Source organism: Haematobia irritans, chromosome 3 (assembly GCF_050003625.1).
Source record: "Haematobia irritans isolate KBUSLIRL chromosome 3, ASM5000362v1, whole genome shotgun sequence".
NCBI classification, from domain to species: Eukaryota; Metazoa; Arthropoda; class Insecta; order Diptera; family Muscidae; genus Haematobia; species Haematobia irritans.
The window spans coordinates 210,466,024-210,481,050 of record NC_134399.1 but is presented as its reverse complement, the minus strand read 5'-3'; the positions used below and the strand labels follow the sequence as shown (position 1 = coordinate 210,481,050).

At 29.9% G+C, this 15,027-nt stretch overlaps 2 protein-coding genes and 1 long non-coding RNA gene across 5 annotated transcripts; 1 reads left to right on the top strand and 2 right to left on the bottom strand.

Annotated features, from left to right (window-relative positions):
• The first annotated feature begins 1,050 nt into the window (after positions 1 to 1,050).
• Positions 1,051 to 10,920, top strand: LOC142231922 (RRP12-like protein). The gene is made up of 12 exons (XM_075302588.1): positions 1,051 to 1,300; positions 1,361 to 1,914; positions 1,974 to 2,090; positions 2,147 to 3,586; positions 3,687 to 3,949; positions 4,021 to 4,155; positions 4,224 to 4,656; positions 4,733 to 5,007; positions 5,069 to 5,244; positions 5,320 to 5,550; positions 10,246 to 10,540; positions 10,608 to 10,920. Exons 1-12 carry the CDS (start codon positions 1,159 to 1,161, stop codon positions 10,711 to 10,713), a joined length of 4,167 nt encoding a protein of 1,388 aa, XP_075158703.1. The 5' UTR covers positions 1,051 to 1,158; the 3' UTR covers positions 10,714 to 10,920.
• Tango2 (transport and golgi organization 2) lies at positions 10,727 to 12,781 on the bottom strand. Of its 3 annotated transcripts, none has more exons than XM_075302590.1 (3): positions 12,177 to 12,781; positions 11,577 to 11,814; positions 10,727 to 11,520 (listed from the first exon to the last, which is right to left on the bottom strand). In XM_075302590.1, the coding sequence occupies exons 1-3, from the start codon at positions 12,439 to 12,441 to the stop codon at positions 11,061 to 11,063; spliced, it is 963 nt and encodes a 320-aa protein (XP_075158705.1). In that variant the 5' UTR covers positions 12,442 to 12,781; the 3' UTR covers positions 10,727 to 11,060. The 3 variants fall into 3 exon arrangements, with proteins under 3 accessions (XP_075158705.1, XP_075158704.1, XP_075158707.1); XM_075302589.1 differs by having other exon boundaries at positions 11,577 to 11,892; positions 12,177 to 12,780; XM_075302592.1 differs by having other exon boundaries at positions 11,577 to 11,706; positions 12,177 to 12,779.
• A 569-nt stretch (positions 12,782 to 13,350) lies between these two features.
• On the bottom strand, positions 13,351 to 14,107 carry LOC142230423 (uncharacterized). Its single transcript, XR_012720680.1, has 2 exons — positions 13,979 to 14,107; positions 13,351 to 13,913 (listed from the first exon to the last, which is right to left on the bottom strand). It is a non-coding gene; the product is annotated as an uncharacterized LOC142230423 (long non-coding RNA).
• Between the last annotated feature and the right edge of the window lie 920 nt (positions 14,108 to 15,027).

The window sequence follows — 15,027 nt, the reverse complement described above, 5'->3', positions numbered from 1 at the left end:
TTACTAACATTGTGTTCCACCCTAGTGCATTAGCCGACTTAAATTTTGAGTCTATAGATTTTGTAGAAGTCTATCAAATTCTTCCAGATCGAGTGATATTTAAATGTACGTATTTGGGACAAACCTTTATATATAGCCCCCAAGACATTTGACGGATGTGATATGGTATCGATCAACAAAGTGGTGCAGGGTATAATATAGTCGGCACCGCCCGACTTTAGACTTTCCTTACTTGTTTTTAACTCAATTTGTCGGGTGTGAAATCTAAGGGCTGTTTGCACTAAAGGAAGACTCCAATTTATAAACAAAAAATGCTAAAAGCCACAAATTTAACGAATTTGAATTAGTTTTTCGAGATCCCGGGATTAAAAATAAAAATTCCGGGATTATTCCCGTTCCGAAATTCCCGGGATTTCGGGACGGGTGGCAGCCCTACTCGAAATCAACTAAAAGTGGATTTGAAGTCTCTTTTTTATAAGACAAATGACTATAGAAATCTAGTTATATACTATATTTTTATTTCTTCCAATTGCTCAAAGTAGTACTCAAAAACGTTACATTTTTTTTAATTTTTTTAGTTTTATTTTTTTGAAATTCCTTCTTTAAGGCCGGTATGCACCTCTTGCAAAAAAGTTAGTTCCCATAAGAAATGTATTGCTATTTATGCTAACGAAATTTTCGGTAGCGTTAAATTTCGCAAGCTAGTATACACCTTTAGCTAATACGGCCTATCGCATTGATTTAAATGAAAACAATTTTGGTTACATATTTCCCGACGTTTCGTCGATGTATGTCGACATTTTCGTTCGTAGTTTCGTTTTTTTCTTTTGTAGTTTGGAAATGTGTTGAGCAGATTTTGATACAAAATATCGATTTATAATAAGTGTTTTCAACATTTCTCCAATACATGTGTTTGTTTATTGCATCAAATGATCACTGTTGAATTATCGTTGAACATTAACCGGCTAATTTGCAATCCCTATCGTATACCATACCAACTGAACCATCTTTTTTGGTGTTATCACGTCGTACTGAATGACGGCTTATGTCAAAAACTTTGTTTTCATCGCACGTGTTTGGTTGCATTCCTTCGTAATTCGAATTTTGCTGAAACATTTTATAACATATTTGAAGTGAATACTTAAAAAAACAATAAATATGGGTAAATTTCGATCAAAACTAAAGCGCCATACTAAGGGTAAAAACTGGAGTAAAGGTCATTCATCAACATCGAATCCAGAACAAATGAAACATCGCCTCAAAGCAAAATCAAGATTTTTCCAACCCAATTTAAGTCTTGGTGAGAAAAAGTAGAAAAACGTGATGATTGTTGGTTTTAATCCATTGTGTATTTTCACAGCGCCACAGGAAGAAACAAAGAGTGCCAATTCGCTAACATTGGAAGCAGTTTTGAAACATGAACAACGTTTGGCTTACAATGCCGAGACGACCACAGTCAATGATGTGGCTGGTAGTTTAAAGTCGTTCAGTATAAATGATGAGGGTGATGAGCTGATTTCCGAATCCCAGGGAGGTGGCACTTTTAAGACTTTCAAAACGTTTGCCTCAAATTATAGTACCTGCAGTAATATGAGCTTTAAGAAACTTCTTGTGGGCTTTAGGGCATCATCTGATTTGCATAAGGAAATGTTGGCCATTCTGACAGCCCTAACAGAAATTATCAAGGAACGTGGTGGTACTGAGTCTTCAACAGAATATTTTCTCCTTTTGATGGAGCAAATTGAAGCTAGTACTGAAGATAAAGACATCATTGCTGGTATATCCTTACTGGGCATGGGTATCAAGTCGGTACCAACGGCAGTGCTAAGAAAACGTTTCAGTGAAACTGCACAAACATTAATGTCATGTTTACAACGTTTTTTAGATGCATCCAATCAGTCTATACATAAATATGTAAGTAGCGGGGTTTTTGGGGTAGTAATGTCGGCATGTCATTTATGTTCTTCTTCCAGATAATAGGATGTTTATCTGTGCTATTGAGAGCACAAGACTATGTGACATGGACATATTCATCTACTTGGCAATATATTGATGCTTTGCTTTCCTTCTGCATACACTCAAAGCCCAAGGTTTGTAGAGCCTTTGTATTCTCTAAGAGAAATCAATTAATGGAAGTTTCTTACAGATACGTAAAGCAGCACAACATGCCATTGTATCAATTATGTTTGGAAGTTCTTTTATGTTACCTCAAAAGTCCAGTGATGAAAACGTTGATGAAGGAGAACAAGAAAAACCTATGCAATTGGATGATAATCAACAGCAAATTAAATCTCACCCCGCTGGTAGTCGTGTGGCAAAATTCTGTTTGAATCAATTCAAACCTGAGGTATTAGCTCAGCAACAGACCACTGTTTTACACACTTTGTCCTTGCTCAAGGAAACAATAAGTGGCTTTAAATCGGACGATATACGAAATGTGTGCGAACACCTGCTATCGATTATGACTGCTTCTAATGTGCTAATACGTACCAATTGCCTACAAACATTACATTCATTATTTTCGTCCCGTACCACCAACTTGAATGGCCTGATGTGTGCCAAACTATTGGCTGCCATTCATGAATATAGACCAGATCGTTCTGATTTTAGACAAACACTGGCTTGGATAACTGTACTGAAAGAGGGTCATGTACATTTGGCTAAATTAGATTTGAGTCTATGCATTAATGCTTTGCCGCGTTTTGTTGAGATTTTATGCAGTGACTTGTGGCTATCCGATAGGACGGATATTATTGTAGGAGTTGCTAATGCTCTCAAAGAATTGATGTATGAATGTGTCAAGCCTGCCTGTGAAAATGATCAAACAGCCAATGTGTATAGAGTGTCTATTGGAAAAACTTTGGCTTCAGTACACAAAGTATTAAGTGCTCCATTTGGTGATGTGGCCAAATATGTGATTTTAACCTTCTCCATTATATTTGAAGTATGTGGTGAATTTTTCGGCAAGGAACTGGCCCCTTCTCTGTTGGAATTGGCTAAACGTTATGATACCCAAAGCTCTTTACGCATACAAATCGAACATAGCATTATAGCAGCTATTAAAGCTATGGGTCCTGAACTCGTTTTAAAGTCTATACCACTGACCAATGCTAAGGGTGATGTTATATTGGAAAAATCATGGTTACTACCACTACTTAGAGAAGGTGCTACCGGGGCTACGTTTAAATTCTTTAAAGAAGTTATTCTAGTACTGGCCTTGGACTGCAATGTAAAATGGCATAAATTTGCTGAGGAGAAAGATGTACCCATGGCTCATACCTATGAGTTATTGTGTTGTCAGTTATGGGGTCTGTTTCCAGGATTTTGCCGAGCTCCCAAAGATCCAGAAAATTTTCGACTAATAGCTCCCACTTTGGGTAATGCACTCGATAATAATCCAGAGTTTAGGGCACCAATTTTTGATGGTCTCATCGAGCTTATACAGAACGAAGAACAAACTGTCATACATGAAGCTTTGGCAAAATATGCCAAAAACTTTTTGCCACGTTTTTTTAATATTTACACGCAAAAGCCCAATGGTACATATGAACAAGATTTACGCAAGAAATCTTTAGAAGTTATTAAGGTAAGTTTTAGCGGTTTTTCTTTTTTATATATAAGCTTGTATCTTAAAAAGTCAACGTCCCCCTTTTCGAATAATGCGAATATTAAATTTTACATTTTAGCTTTACTTGACCAAAACACCTGGAGATATGTTAAAGGAATTGTATGAGACAGCCTATAAACAACTCCAAGCTACAGCAGTGGGAACATTTGAATACGATTCGATATTTGATATCACAGCAGCTTTAACTCTCTTCCAAACTTGTGAGGTAATTCGGGAATTCTTTGAAAATTACATTGTTCCGGTGTTAATGAAAAACGAGAAATCCAAATTGGTGGCAAAAGATGAGCAAAAGTTAAAGAAACAACAACGCAAAACCTATGAGTAAATACAATAAAAAAATCAATAATAGAAATGAGAAAAAAATAATCGGTACTACTTGTTTTCCTTCACAGATTATTGCGTGATATTTTAACTTCAGAGGCTGCATCTTGTCAAAAGTTTACACGTAAAAATCTAATTGCCCTACAAAAACTATTAGTGGAGGCTTTCTCAAGCAGCTGTGCCGTATGTCAAGCAGCACGTTTAAAGTATATCTAAAAATCCAAACTATAATTTAAATGTAGTAATTTTAATTTTTCTTCTTCTTTACTTATAGATGCTTAAAAATTCTTATGGAAAGCAGAAAAGGCATTACCTATACAGATAAACTAGTAACCAAAACTTTACCTGAAGCTGTACTCAACTATAAGGAATTCTCAACCCGCAAAGAAAATGTCTCCGAAGAGATATTAAAACTTATCTTAAATCTATATCAAGAAGCAGAGAAAGTCAATGATTTTGTTGATATATTAACAGCGGGATTTGCTGGAGATGAATCATTGATAACCAATACAATATTGGCCTTCCGTACCGTGCTGCAATGTCAGGGGAAAAATTTAACCGTTAGTACTTTAGAATTCATTATGGAACAAATTGCGGTATTTTTAGTACAGAAATCAAGATCTCAAGCTGAAGCATCAGTGGCATTTTTAATAACATTTATTAAAGTGATGCCTATACCATTGGTGGCCAATCATTTAGAAACTATGGTAAGATGAATTAAAAACCCACAACAACAACAACAAAATATACTAAATATTTTATTTCCAAATGGTATCTTTTTAGATGAAATCCCTTTCCGCCATGGTTAAAGATACAAAACGTTATTGCCGCATACAAGTGGGCTATCTCCTTAAGAAACTTTGCAAACGATTTAGTGCTGAGGAATTAATTAAATTTGTTCCTGGTGATGATGAAGTAACACATAGACGTCTTAGAAAAATCCGTAAACAACTAAGACGTGATAATCGTAAGAAGCAATCTGAGGAGACGGGCAAAGACAGTGATGATGAGGTTTCTGAAGAAGAATTTGTAGGGGGTTTGGAAAAGAAAAGTGTTACGTGAGTTTTATTAATCACAAGCTATCTTGAAGTTCCGTTTATTTTTTTTTTATTCTTCTAGTATTGATGATATTTTGGCTGATTCAGATTCTGATTTACCAGAAGACATGGATGAAGATGGTCCTGAACGTGATAATAAACAAATAAAATCAAAGAAACAACGCAATACATTCATTCGTGAAGATCCTGAAGATATTGTCGATTTAGCCGATATTAAATCCATTGCTAATGTTTTAAGTAATTTGCTATTTTGTTTCGCTCTGAGATATAATTGTCTTATATTTTAATTATTTATTTTTTTTTTTTTTGTAGCCAACCGCCCCAATGATTCTGCGGAAAAATCGGGAACGAAAACCAAACAAAAAGATCCCAATCGTGGTTTTAAAACTGCTGAAGATGGCCGTCTTATTATAAGCGATAAAGCATTGCGTGGTATTGGCGGTGATAGTGATTCTAGCAGCAGCGATGACGATGACAATGTGGATGATGAAATGGATGGTTCTAAGGCTGTAAAACGTGGCATGGAAGAAGATTCCAGTGATGGTGAGTAAATAGTCGCTATATTTTTATCCTAAAAATTCATAAAGAAATACGCCGTATTTTAATTTGACCAAAAATGTAAAACGACTTGTATAATTTCAATTAAGAATTTTTAAAATTGTGGAACTATTGTCATGTCCACCATAGGATAGAGGTATAATAACTTTGTCATTCCTTTTCTTGTTATGTTTTTCTAAAATGGAGTTATCGCATCTTCAATTTTTATATTGGACCCTATGTTCCCTCATATTTACCCACAATTTCACTTCTTTGCCTCTTTTTGGGCCAAAATACTTATCTATAGTTTAACTGAAAAGTTTTGTTTGGTGTTATTGTGTGGACCCATAAAGGGCTTTGGTGAATATGATTTATATCGGGAAATATTTTTAATATAGATTAGCCCAGGTATAGTGGAAATCTGTTATTTTACGATTACATTTTCCATTGAAATACAATTTTTGCAAAATTTTCAATAGAAATAATATTTTGACAAAATTTTCTATACAAGTAAAATTTTGACAAAATTTTATATAGAAATAAAATTTTGACAAAATTTTATATAGAAATAATTTTTTTTGTTTTGTTTGTTATTGTTGGCTTCTCTTCAATCGTTATTGTTTTTTTTGATCTCAGCTTAAAGCCATGCATTGACTAAACTACAAGTGTAGCTTAACCAACAGAGGAAAAGTATGCTTGTCAAATTTATTTGGGCAAAGCCCTATAGACTGCAAGATGGTTGGATGTACAGCTGTTTCGGAACTACCACATTCCTCATCAGCCATCCTCTACTTGCAGCAAAACTATCAACCAATTATCAGAATAAATTCAGGTAATTCACTCAACCCAAAGTGAAATACACTTGAACCTTCCGAAAAATATAGTCGGCTACTACCTAAACAAATTTGCAAGCATATCTCTTTTCCTTTGCCAAACTCAAATCATCGATTTGTATTTAGTTGGCTGGGTTTGTTTTTGATCGTGCTTCCTCTATCTTCATTCGTTTTGTTTGTTATTGTTGGCTTCTCTTCAATCGTTATTGTTGTTTTTGATCTCAGCTTAAAGCCATGCATTGACTAAACTACAAGTGTAGCTTAACCAACAGAGGAAAATTATGCTTGTCAAATTTATATGGGCAAAGCCCTATAGACTGCAAGATGGTTGGATGTACAGCTGTTTCGGAATTACCGCATTCCTCATCAGCATCCTCTACTTGCAGCAAAACTATCAACCAATTATCAGAATAAATTCGGGTAATTCACTCAACCCAAATTTTGACAAAATTTTCTATAGAAATACAATTTTGACAAAATTTTCTATAGAAATAAAATTTTGACAAAATTTTCTATAGAAATAAAATGTTGACAAAATTTTCTATAGAAATAAAATTTTGACAAAATTTTCTATAGAAATAAAATGTTGACAAAATTTTCTATAGAAATAAAATTTTGACAAAATTTTCTATAGAAATAAAATTTTGACAAAATTTTCTATAGAAATAAAATTTTGACAAAATTTTCTATAGAAATAAAATTTTGACAAAATTTTCTATAGAAATAAAATTTTGACAAAATTTTCTATAGAAATAAAATTTTGACAAAATTTTCTATAGAAATAAAATTTTGACAAAATTTTCTATAGAAATAAAATTTTGACAAAATTTTCCATAGAAATAAAATTTTTTATAGAAATAAAATTGTGACAAAATATATATTAAAAATTGACAAAATATATTAAAAAAATATAATGTATATTTTGTAATATATAAAAAAAATTTACAAAATTTACTATAGAAATAAAATTTTGAAAAATATATCTATAGAAATAAAAATTTTTTGACAAAATTTACTATAAAAATAAAAATTTGAAAAAAAATTCTATAGAAATAAAATTTTGACAAAATTTTATATAGAAATATAATTTTGACATTTTCTACAGAAATAAAACTTTGATAAAATTTTCTATAGAAATAAAATTATGACAAAATTTTCTATAGAAATAAAATTTTGACAAAATTTTCTATAGAAATAAAATTTTGACAAAATTTTCTATAGAAATAAAATTTTGACAAAATTTTCCATAGAAATAAAATTTTTTATAGAAATAAAATTGTGACAAAATATATATTAAAAATTGACAAAATATATTAAAAAAATATAATGTATATTTTGTAATATATAAAAAAAAAATTACAAAATTTACTATAGAAATAAAATTTTGAAAAATATTTCTATAGAAATAAAATTTTTTTGACAAAATTTACTATAAAAATAAAAATTTGAAAAAAAAATTCTATAGAAATAAAATTTTGACAAAATTTTATATAGAAATATAATTTTGACATTTTCTACAGAAATAAAACTTTGATAAAATTTTCTATAGAAATAAAATTATGACAAAATTTTCTATAGAAATCACATTTTGACAAAATTTTCTACAGAAATAACATTTTGACAAAATTTTCTACTGAAATAAAATGTTGACAAAATTTTCAATAGAAATAAAATTTTGACAGAATTTTCTATAGAAATAAAATGTTGACGAAATTTTCTATAGAAATAAAATTTTGACAAAATTTTCTATAGAAATAAAATTTTGACAAAATTTTCCATAGAAATAAAATTTTAACAAAATTTTCTATAGAAATAAAATTATGACAAAATTTTCTATAGAAATAAAATTTTGGCAAAATTTTCTATGGAATAAAATTTTGACAATATTTTCTATAGAAATCAAATTGTGACAAAATTTTCTATAGAAATAAGATGTTGACAAAATTTTCTATAGAAATAATGTTTACAAAATATATAAAAAAAATTTACAAAATTTCTATAAACATATAGTGTTTACAAAGTTACTATAGAAATAAAATTTTGACAAAATGTTCTATAGAAATAAAATTTTAACAAAATTTACTATATAAATAAAATTTACTATAAAAATGAATTTTTGACAAAATTTACTATAAAAATAAAATTTTGAAAAAATTTTCTATAAAAATAAAATTTTGACAAAATTTTCTATAGAAATAAAATTTTGACAAAATTTTCCATAGAAATAAAATTTTAACAAAATTTTCTATAGAAATAAAATTATGACAAAATTTTCTATAGAAATAAAATTTTGGCAAAATTTTCTATGGAATAAAATTTTGACAATATTTTCTATAGAAATCAAATTGTGACAACATTTTCTATAGAAATAAACTGTTGACAAAATTTTCTATAGAATAAAATGTTGACAAAATTTTCTATAGAAATAAAATTTTGACAAAATTTTCCATAGAAATAAAATTTTGGCAAAATTTTCTGTAGAAATAAAATTTTGACAAAATTTTCCATAGAAATAAAATTATGGCAAAATTTTCTGTAGAAATAAAATGTTGACAAAATGTTCTATAGAAAGAAAATGTTGACCAAATTTTTTATAGAAATAAAATTTTTACAAAATTGTCTAGGAATAAAATTTGTACAAAATTTTCTTTGGAATAAAAGTTTGACAAAATTTTCTATAGAAAAAAAATTTGGCAATATTTTCTATAGAAATAAAATTTTGACAAAATTTTCCATAGAAATAAAATTTTGACAAAATTTTCTATAGAAATAAAAATTTGACAATATTTTCTATAGAAATAAAATTTTGTCCAAATTTTCTATAGAAATAAAATTGTGACAAAATATATATTAAAAGTTTACAAAATATATTAAAAAAATATGTTTACAAAATATATAAAAAAAATTACAAAATTTCTATAAACACAAAGTGTTCACAAAATTTACTATAGAAATAAAATTTTGAAAAATGTTTCTATAGAAATAAAATTTTGACAAAATGTTCTATAGAAATAAAATTTAGACAAAATTTTCTATAGAAATAAAATTTTAACAAAATTTTCTATAGAAATAAAATTATGACAAAATTTTCTATAGAAATAAAATGTTGACAAAATTTTCTATGGAATAAATTTTTTTCTATAGAAATAAAATGTTGACAAAATTTTCTATAGAAATAAAATGTTGACAAAATTTTCTATAGAAATTAAATTTTGACAAAATTTTCCATAGAAATAAAATTTTGACAAAATTTTCTGTAGAAATACAATTTTGACCAAATTTTCTATTGAAATAAAATTTTGACCATAGAAATAAATTTTTGAATAAATTTTCTATAGAAATAAATTTTTGAATAAATTTTCTATAGAAATAAAATTTTGACAAAATTTTCTATGGAAATCAAATTGTGACAAAATATTCTATAGAAACAAATTTTGACAAAATTTTCTATAGAAATAAAATTTGAAAAAATATATAGATAAAAAAATTTGACAAATTGTTCTATAGAAATAAAATTTTGAAAAAAATATGTTTAAAAAATTGACAAAATATATAAAAAATACAATTTTTAACAAATGTCTATAGAAATAAAATTTTGATAACATTTTCTTTAGACTTTTATCGTAAATAAAAGTCGACTGAATATGGAGGAATATGCACTTGACTTTAATCATTTCCAGACCGATTTTAGTCTAATTTTACTTGTACGCACATCTGCAAAAGCAAAGTATAGATCTAAACGATGGCATATTCTGCACTTTCTGGCTCAGACTGTCCTTCAAATGTCTTTATATAAAAGCAAACTACATCATTCCTTTTTATTAAAAAAAAAAAAACCTATTTCTTTATACTCTCTTATTATCCAAAGAGGAAGAACTGGGAATGGCACCGAATCGAAAACGTAAAGCCGCAGATGCTGTTAGTATGCGTTCTGGGAAAACATCTGCCTCACGCTACACAACAGGTGGCAAAGGTATACACAGAAATGTGGGAGCAGCAAGTGATGCAATGTCCACCAAATCTGGTTATTCAGCAAAATCAGGAAAATCACAACATGGTGGTACGGAATACTCAACGAAAAAAGCCAAAGGTGATATGAAAAAGAAAGGTAAATTGGATCCATATGCCTATATACCGCTGAGTAGGAACACTCTAAATAAGAGGTAAGATTTTAGAGCTCATACAATGGCAGGGTCTATAATATGAGGAAACATTTTTTTGTGATTACAGAAAGCGGGCAAAACATGCCGGAACATTTAAAAACATCGTTAATGGGGCCCGCAAGGGAGCATTGAAGGGAGTAAAAAGCAAGGTAGCCAAAGCCTACAAGAAATAAAATCTAGTTGTAATTTGTTTTTATAACATAACATATATATATATTTTTTTAATTACCCTGTGTATATTTTTTGTATGCAAATGAAGTTAAACTTAAAAACTATAATGAACATATTTCATTAGTGGAATTTTGTCCTGTAAATTCAAAAATTATGAAGTGTTTTTATTGTATTTTTTTCTGAATAAAGTAAGATAATCCTGAGCGAAATGTTTGGTATCGTACAAATCCCTAAAACTTAAAAATGCTACAAATAAAAATTATATATTAATTGACATTAAAGCATTCCTGTAACACCATATTTCTTAAATAGGAAGGTGTATTTTGTAACAGCCTCTCACGATGTTTAATTAAAATGAGAATTGCGTTTCTATGTGATGTCTGGACCATTCGCCCTCTGGATCTTCTGTTTTCATTGTCTCTTCAATAAAATGCATTTTATTATGTGCATCTACTAAAATAACTGTATGCGTACGACTGCCATAACCACAGCCAGGTACCGAAACATTGAGTGAACTTAAATATTCACCCCAGTTGGGAGCTCTACGTTTAAGTTCTGCATCAGGCCAAAATTTTTCTTTGCACTTAAGTAACTGCATTAATTGGTCTATAAGTTTACTTTGTTCTGGATGTTCTTGTTGTTGAAAGTCCTCAACAATCTTTTCGAAACGATTACGTCCATTTCGGACTTTTTCGAAGGGGGCCGATGGAAGACTATTACCAAACCCATAACAGGTGTTCTCTTTGTATTGCACCAATCCTGGAGGAACATTACTACAGAGCGTTACCAAAGCCGGATGTGAAGGGGACCTAAAAAATCAAGTTTTTTATTCAGATTCCTAGAAGAATACACATCGCATACTTACCCAATCTCAACGGAAACAAAATTAAATGCGCTATATTTACTACATTCTGCCATCAATTGTCGATTGTAGCTAACATTATCAAAGCCTTCGGTGTAATTCCGAACATAATCCGAAACCAGCATACCACGTCCTAGTAAAGAATTATTATTGTGGTGTTGTACTGATGTTTGATGTTGATGAAGGTCTAGTTGTACAATTGTATTTGAATTGTGCCCTGTTCTGTTTTCACAGCCATTTACTATAGGGGGTTTCGAAGTTTTAATTTGGGACTCTTCAGAATGTATGTGATGCAAATAATGGTTGTGATTGTGTGAAACTATGGTTATTTGTAATGGGTATATGCAAGATAATATTTGGGGAGTAGGAACATGTTGAACAAAACACAATGTCAGGTCAGCAAGATCGTGTGGTAGAAGGAAATATAATGGAAAATATTATTAATCGTAGTCTTGTAAACAATTCTAAATAGACATATATAGAAAACCAAGAATTTCATTGCTGAATGAATGACCACCACCAGACTCTAGGTGAGAAATTTTGATGTTGTGTTAGTTTTCCCCCCAAAATGTCATATAATATTGCATGCATATCTTCACTTACCGACAGCATTCCGAGGTTTGGGTTCGCCAGTTAAATTAAGCAAGGCAGCTATTTTAAATATTCCATCCTGACCCGAAATGGCAAGCCAAGTTCCACCTTCGCGTCCAGGCTCCATGTCAATGCCACCATAACAATTTTCGACATCTTCCCACTTTGCTGCTTCCTTGGTATCGCGAGCATAGAACTCATCTCGATTGGAAGCTAATATCAATTTGTAGCCATTCTCTTTTGGATTAGAATTCACATAGAAAAAAATAACACACATTTTCCTCCTGGTAGGTGTTTCCTAGACTCAATATATTCTGATCTTTGGTCTGGTCTTTGTTAGCCTTTCTTTTGTTTGAGATAAACTTGATTAGCCGATATAAAATTATCAAAGTACCGCTTATCGAAATAAGCAACTTATCACACTTGTATTTCCCAAGACTTATGGCGAGTAGGTAATACAACAACGTATACCTGATATGAATAAAAGGTTTATTTGCATAAATTAAAAATAAAACCCAATTTACACTTCATATTATTCCAAAGACAACAAATAAAATGATAAGTTTTCTTTTTGAAGAGGGGGAGCGAAGGTGTTGAACTCTCTAATTCAAGTTGCATTTTGAACAGCTGCGGCCCTGCATATAAATAATAGAGTATTCACACTATACGAATTAAATTGTTCAGTAGCACTGTTCGCCTTTTTTTTTTTTGATTTTTGCTAAACTCGAACTTAATACCCACCTTTAGAGAAAATAAACAACCAACGAATAGTTTTTGGTTTTTTCTCGAATGCATTCACGTTATCAGCAAAAAATTTCATTCATGCAAAATAATGTATTTAATGAAGTAGTTTCCCAATAAACACAAACGTTTGAAAAATGCTAAATTTCAACAATTTTTCAAACATTTTTTCAAAGGATTAGGGTAATATTCAAGTTGAGAAATTGTTGAGAAAATCGCGTTCTCAACAAAAAACAGACATTACCCTCAACAGTGAAATTCAACACATTAGCAATAATATCTCAAGTGTTATCCTCAAATTGAAATGCATCGCTACTCAATAATTTGTCAAACAATTTTCGATGCGAGTCAAATTCAAAATTAACATCGTTGCAAATACTTTTCAACCTAAATTTGTATGAATGATATCCCCACTTCAAATTGAAAATCAAAGCCAAAATTCTATGAATTTTGTATAATTTATTAATTTTCATCAAAATAAAATATATAATAATACACTACACTACATAATACACTACATTACCAATTGATAAATAATAATCTTATTAAACATATCAACAAATAAGAACAAAAAAAAAAAAAAAAAAACAAACAACAAAACTTTAAATATCTTAAACATTATTAGTAAACACTTTTGCATTGATAATTCGATTTCCTTCTTTTGGTGTCATAAAACAGCATTAACATTTATTAACATGCGGGCAATTTGAAATCAGGAACGTACTGGACCGCGTGTTAGAATTGATTTCCAGCAGAAGGAATTCACAAAATATCCATTTTAAACTGATAATAGCATATGAATTAAACTGACGATGTGATGCACATGTTCATCCAGAAGTTGTTGATTTCAACAATTTGATGTTTTTAACAATTTTAATAGGTTGCACTTGTAATGTTTCTGGAAACTTTTTCTTGTCTGGAAACTTTTTCTTGTCGATAAGCCACTCATTTTTCATTGGTCAGCTTCTTAATGTTTGCAAGAATGTAGCATCCAAAGATTTTAGTTTTCTGCAAAGAGATTTAAATTTAGTGACTTCTCTAAAGTGTTGATTTAATTTTTCATATTGACGTACCAATTATTATAAACTATTTGAAGCAGTTCCAGTTAATTATCCACAATTTTTTCATCGGCCAGCTTTTTAATGTTTTCGAGAACGTAGAATCCATAATTTCAGTTTTCTGCAAAGAGATATACATTTCGTGACTTCCTTAAAGTTTTATTTCATTTTTTATTTTCACTTACCTATTTTTATAAACTATTTGGTTATTTGTCTAAAATTTTCTATTTTTTTTTTTATTTCTTGCAATTGACCACGAACTTCGTTGCACAAATAAGTATTGAAAACCACATGGTTTTTTCGTTGCATTTTAGGGTAGTGTTTTGTCAAAGTTTTCTCATATTATCTTCAACACCTTTTCAAAGATTTCGTCAACATTTTGGCAAATTGGAAGTAATTCGCAAACAATTTGAAGATGTATTGAAAATGAGCTATTTCAAGTCAAGTTGAGTTTATGTTGAAAATTATATTTACCCTCAAGGCCGGTATGCACCTCTAGCGAAAAAATTCATTCCCATAAGAAATACATTGCTATTTATGCTAACGAAATTTTCGGTAGCGTTCAATTTCGTAAGCTGGTACGCACCTCTAATGAAAATAACAGGGTTGTCAAAAGCATATTTTGGCAGCAAACATTTAATTTATTACAATCATTGTGTGCGTAAAAGTTTTAAAAGGTCTGTAAATAATAAAAAAATTATTTGAGGAATATTTGGCCGGTATGCACCTCTAGCGAAATTTTCGGTAGGAAAAATTTATTTAAGTCTACAACAAAAAAACAGGGCTGTGTACACAAATTTTAAACCAGCCAATTGCTTTTAAAAATTGTTAATATATGTTCCAAATATTCCTCAAATAATTTTTTTATTATTTACAGACCTTTTAAAACTTTTACGCACACAATGATTGTAATAAATTAAATGTTTGCTGCCAAAACATGCTTTTGACAACCCTGTTATTTTCATTAGAGGTGCGTACCAGCTTACGAAATTGAACGCTACCGAAAATTTCGTTAGCATAAATAGCAATGCATTTCTTATGGCAATGAAATTTTTCGCTAGAGG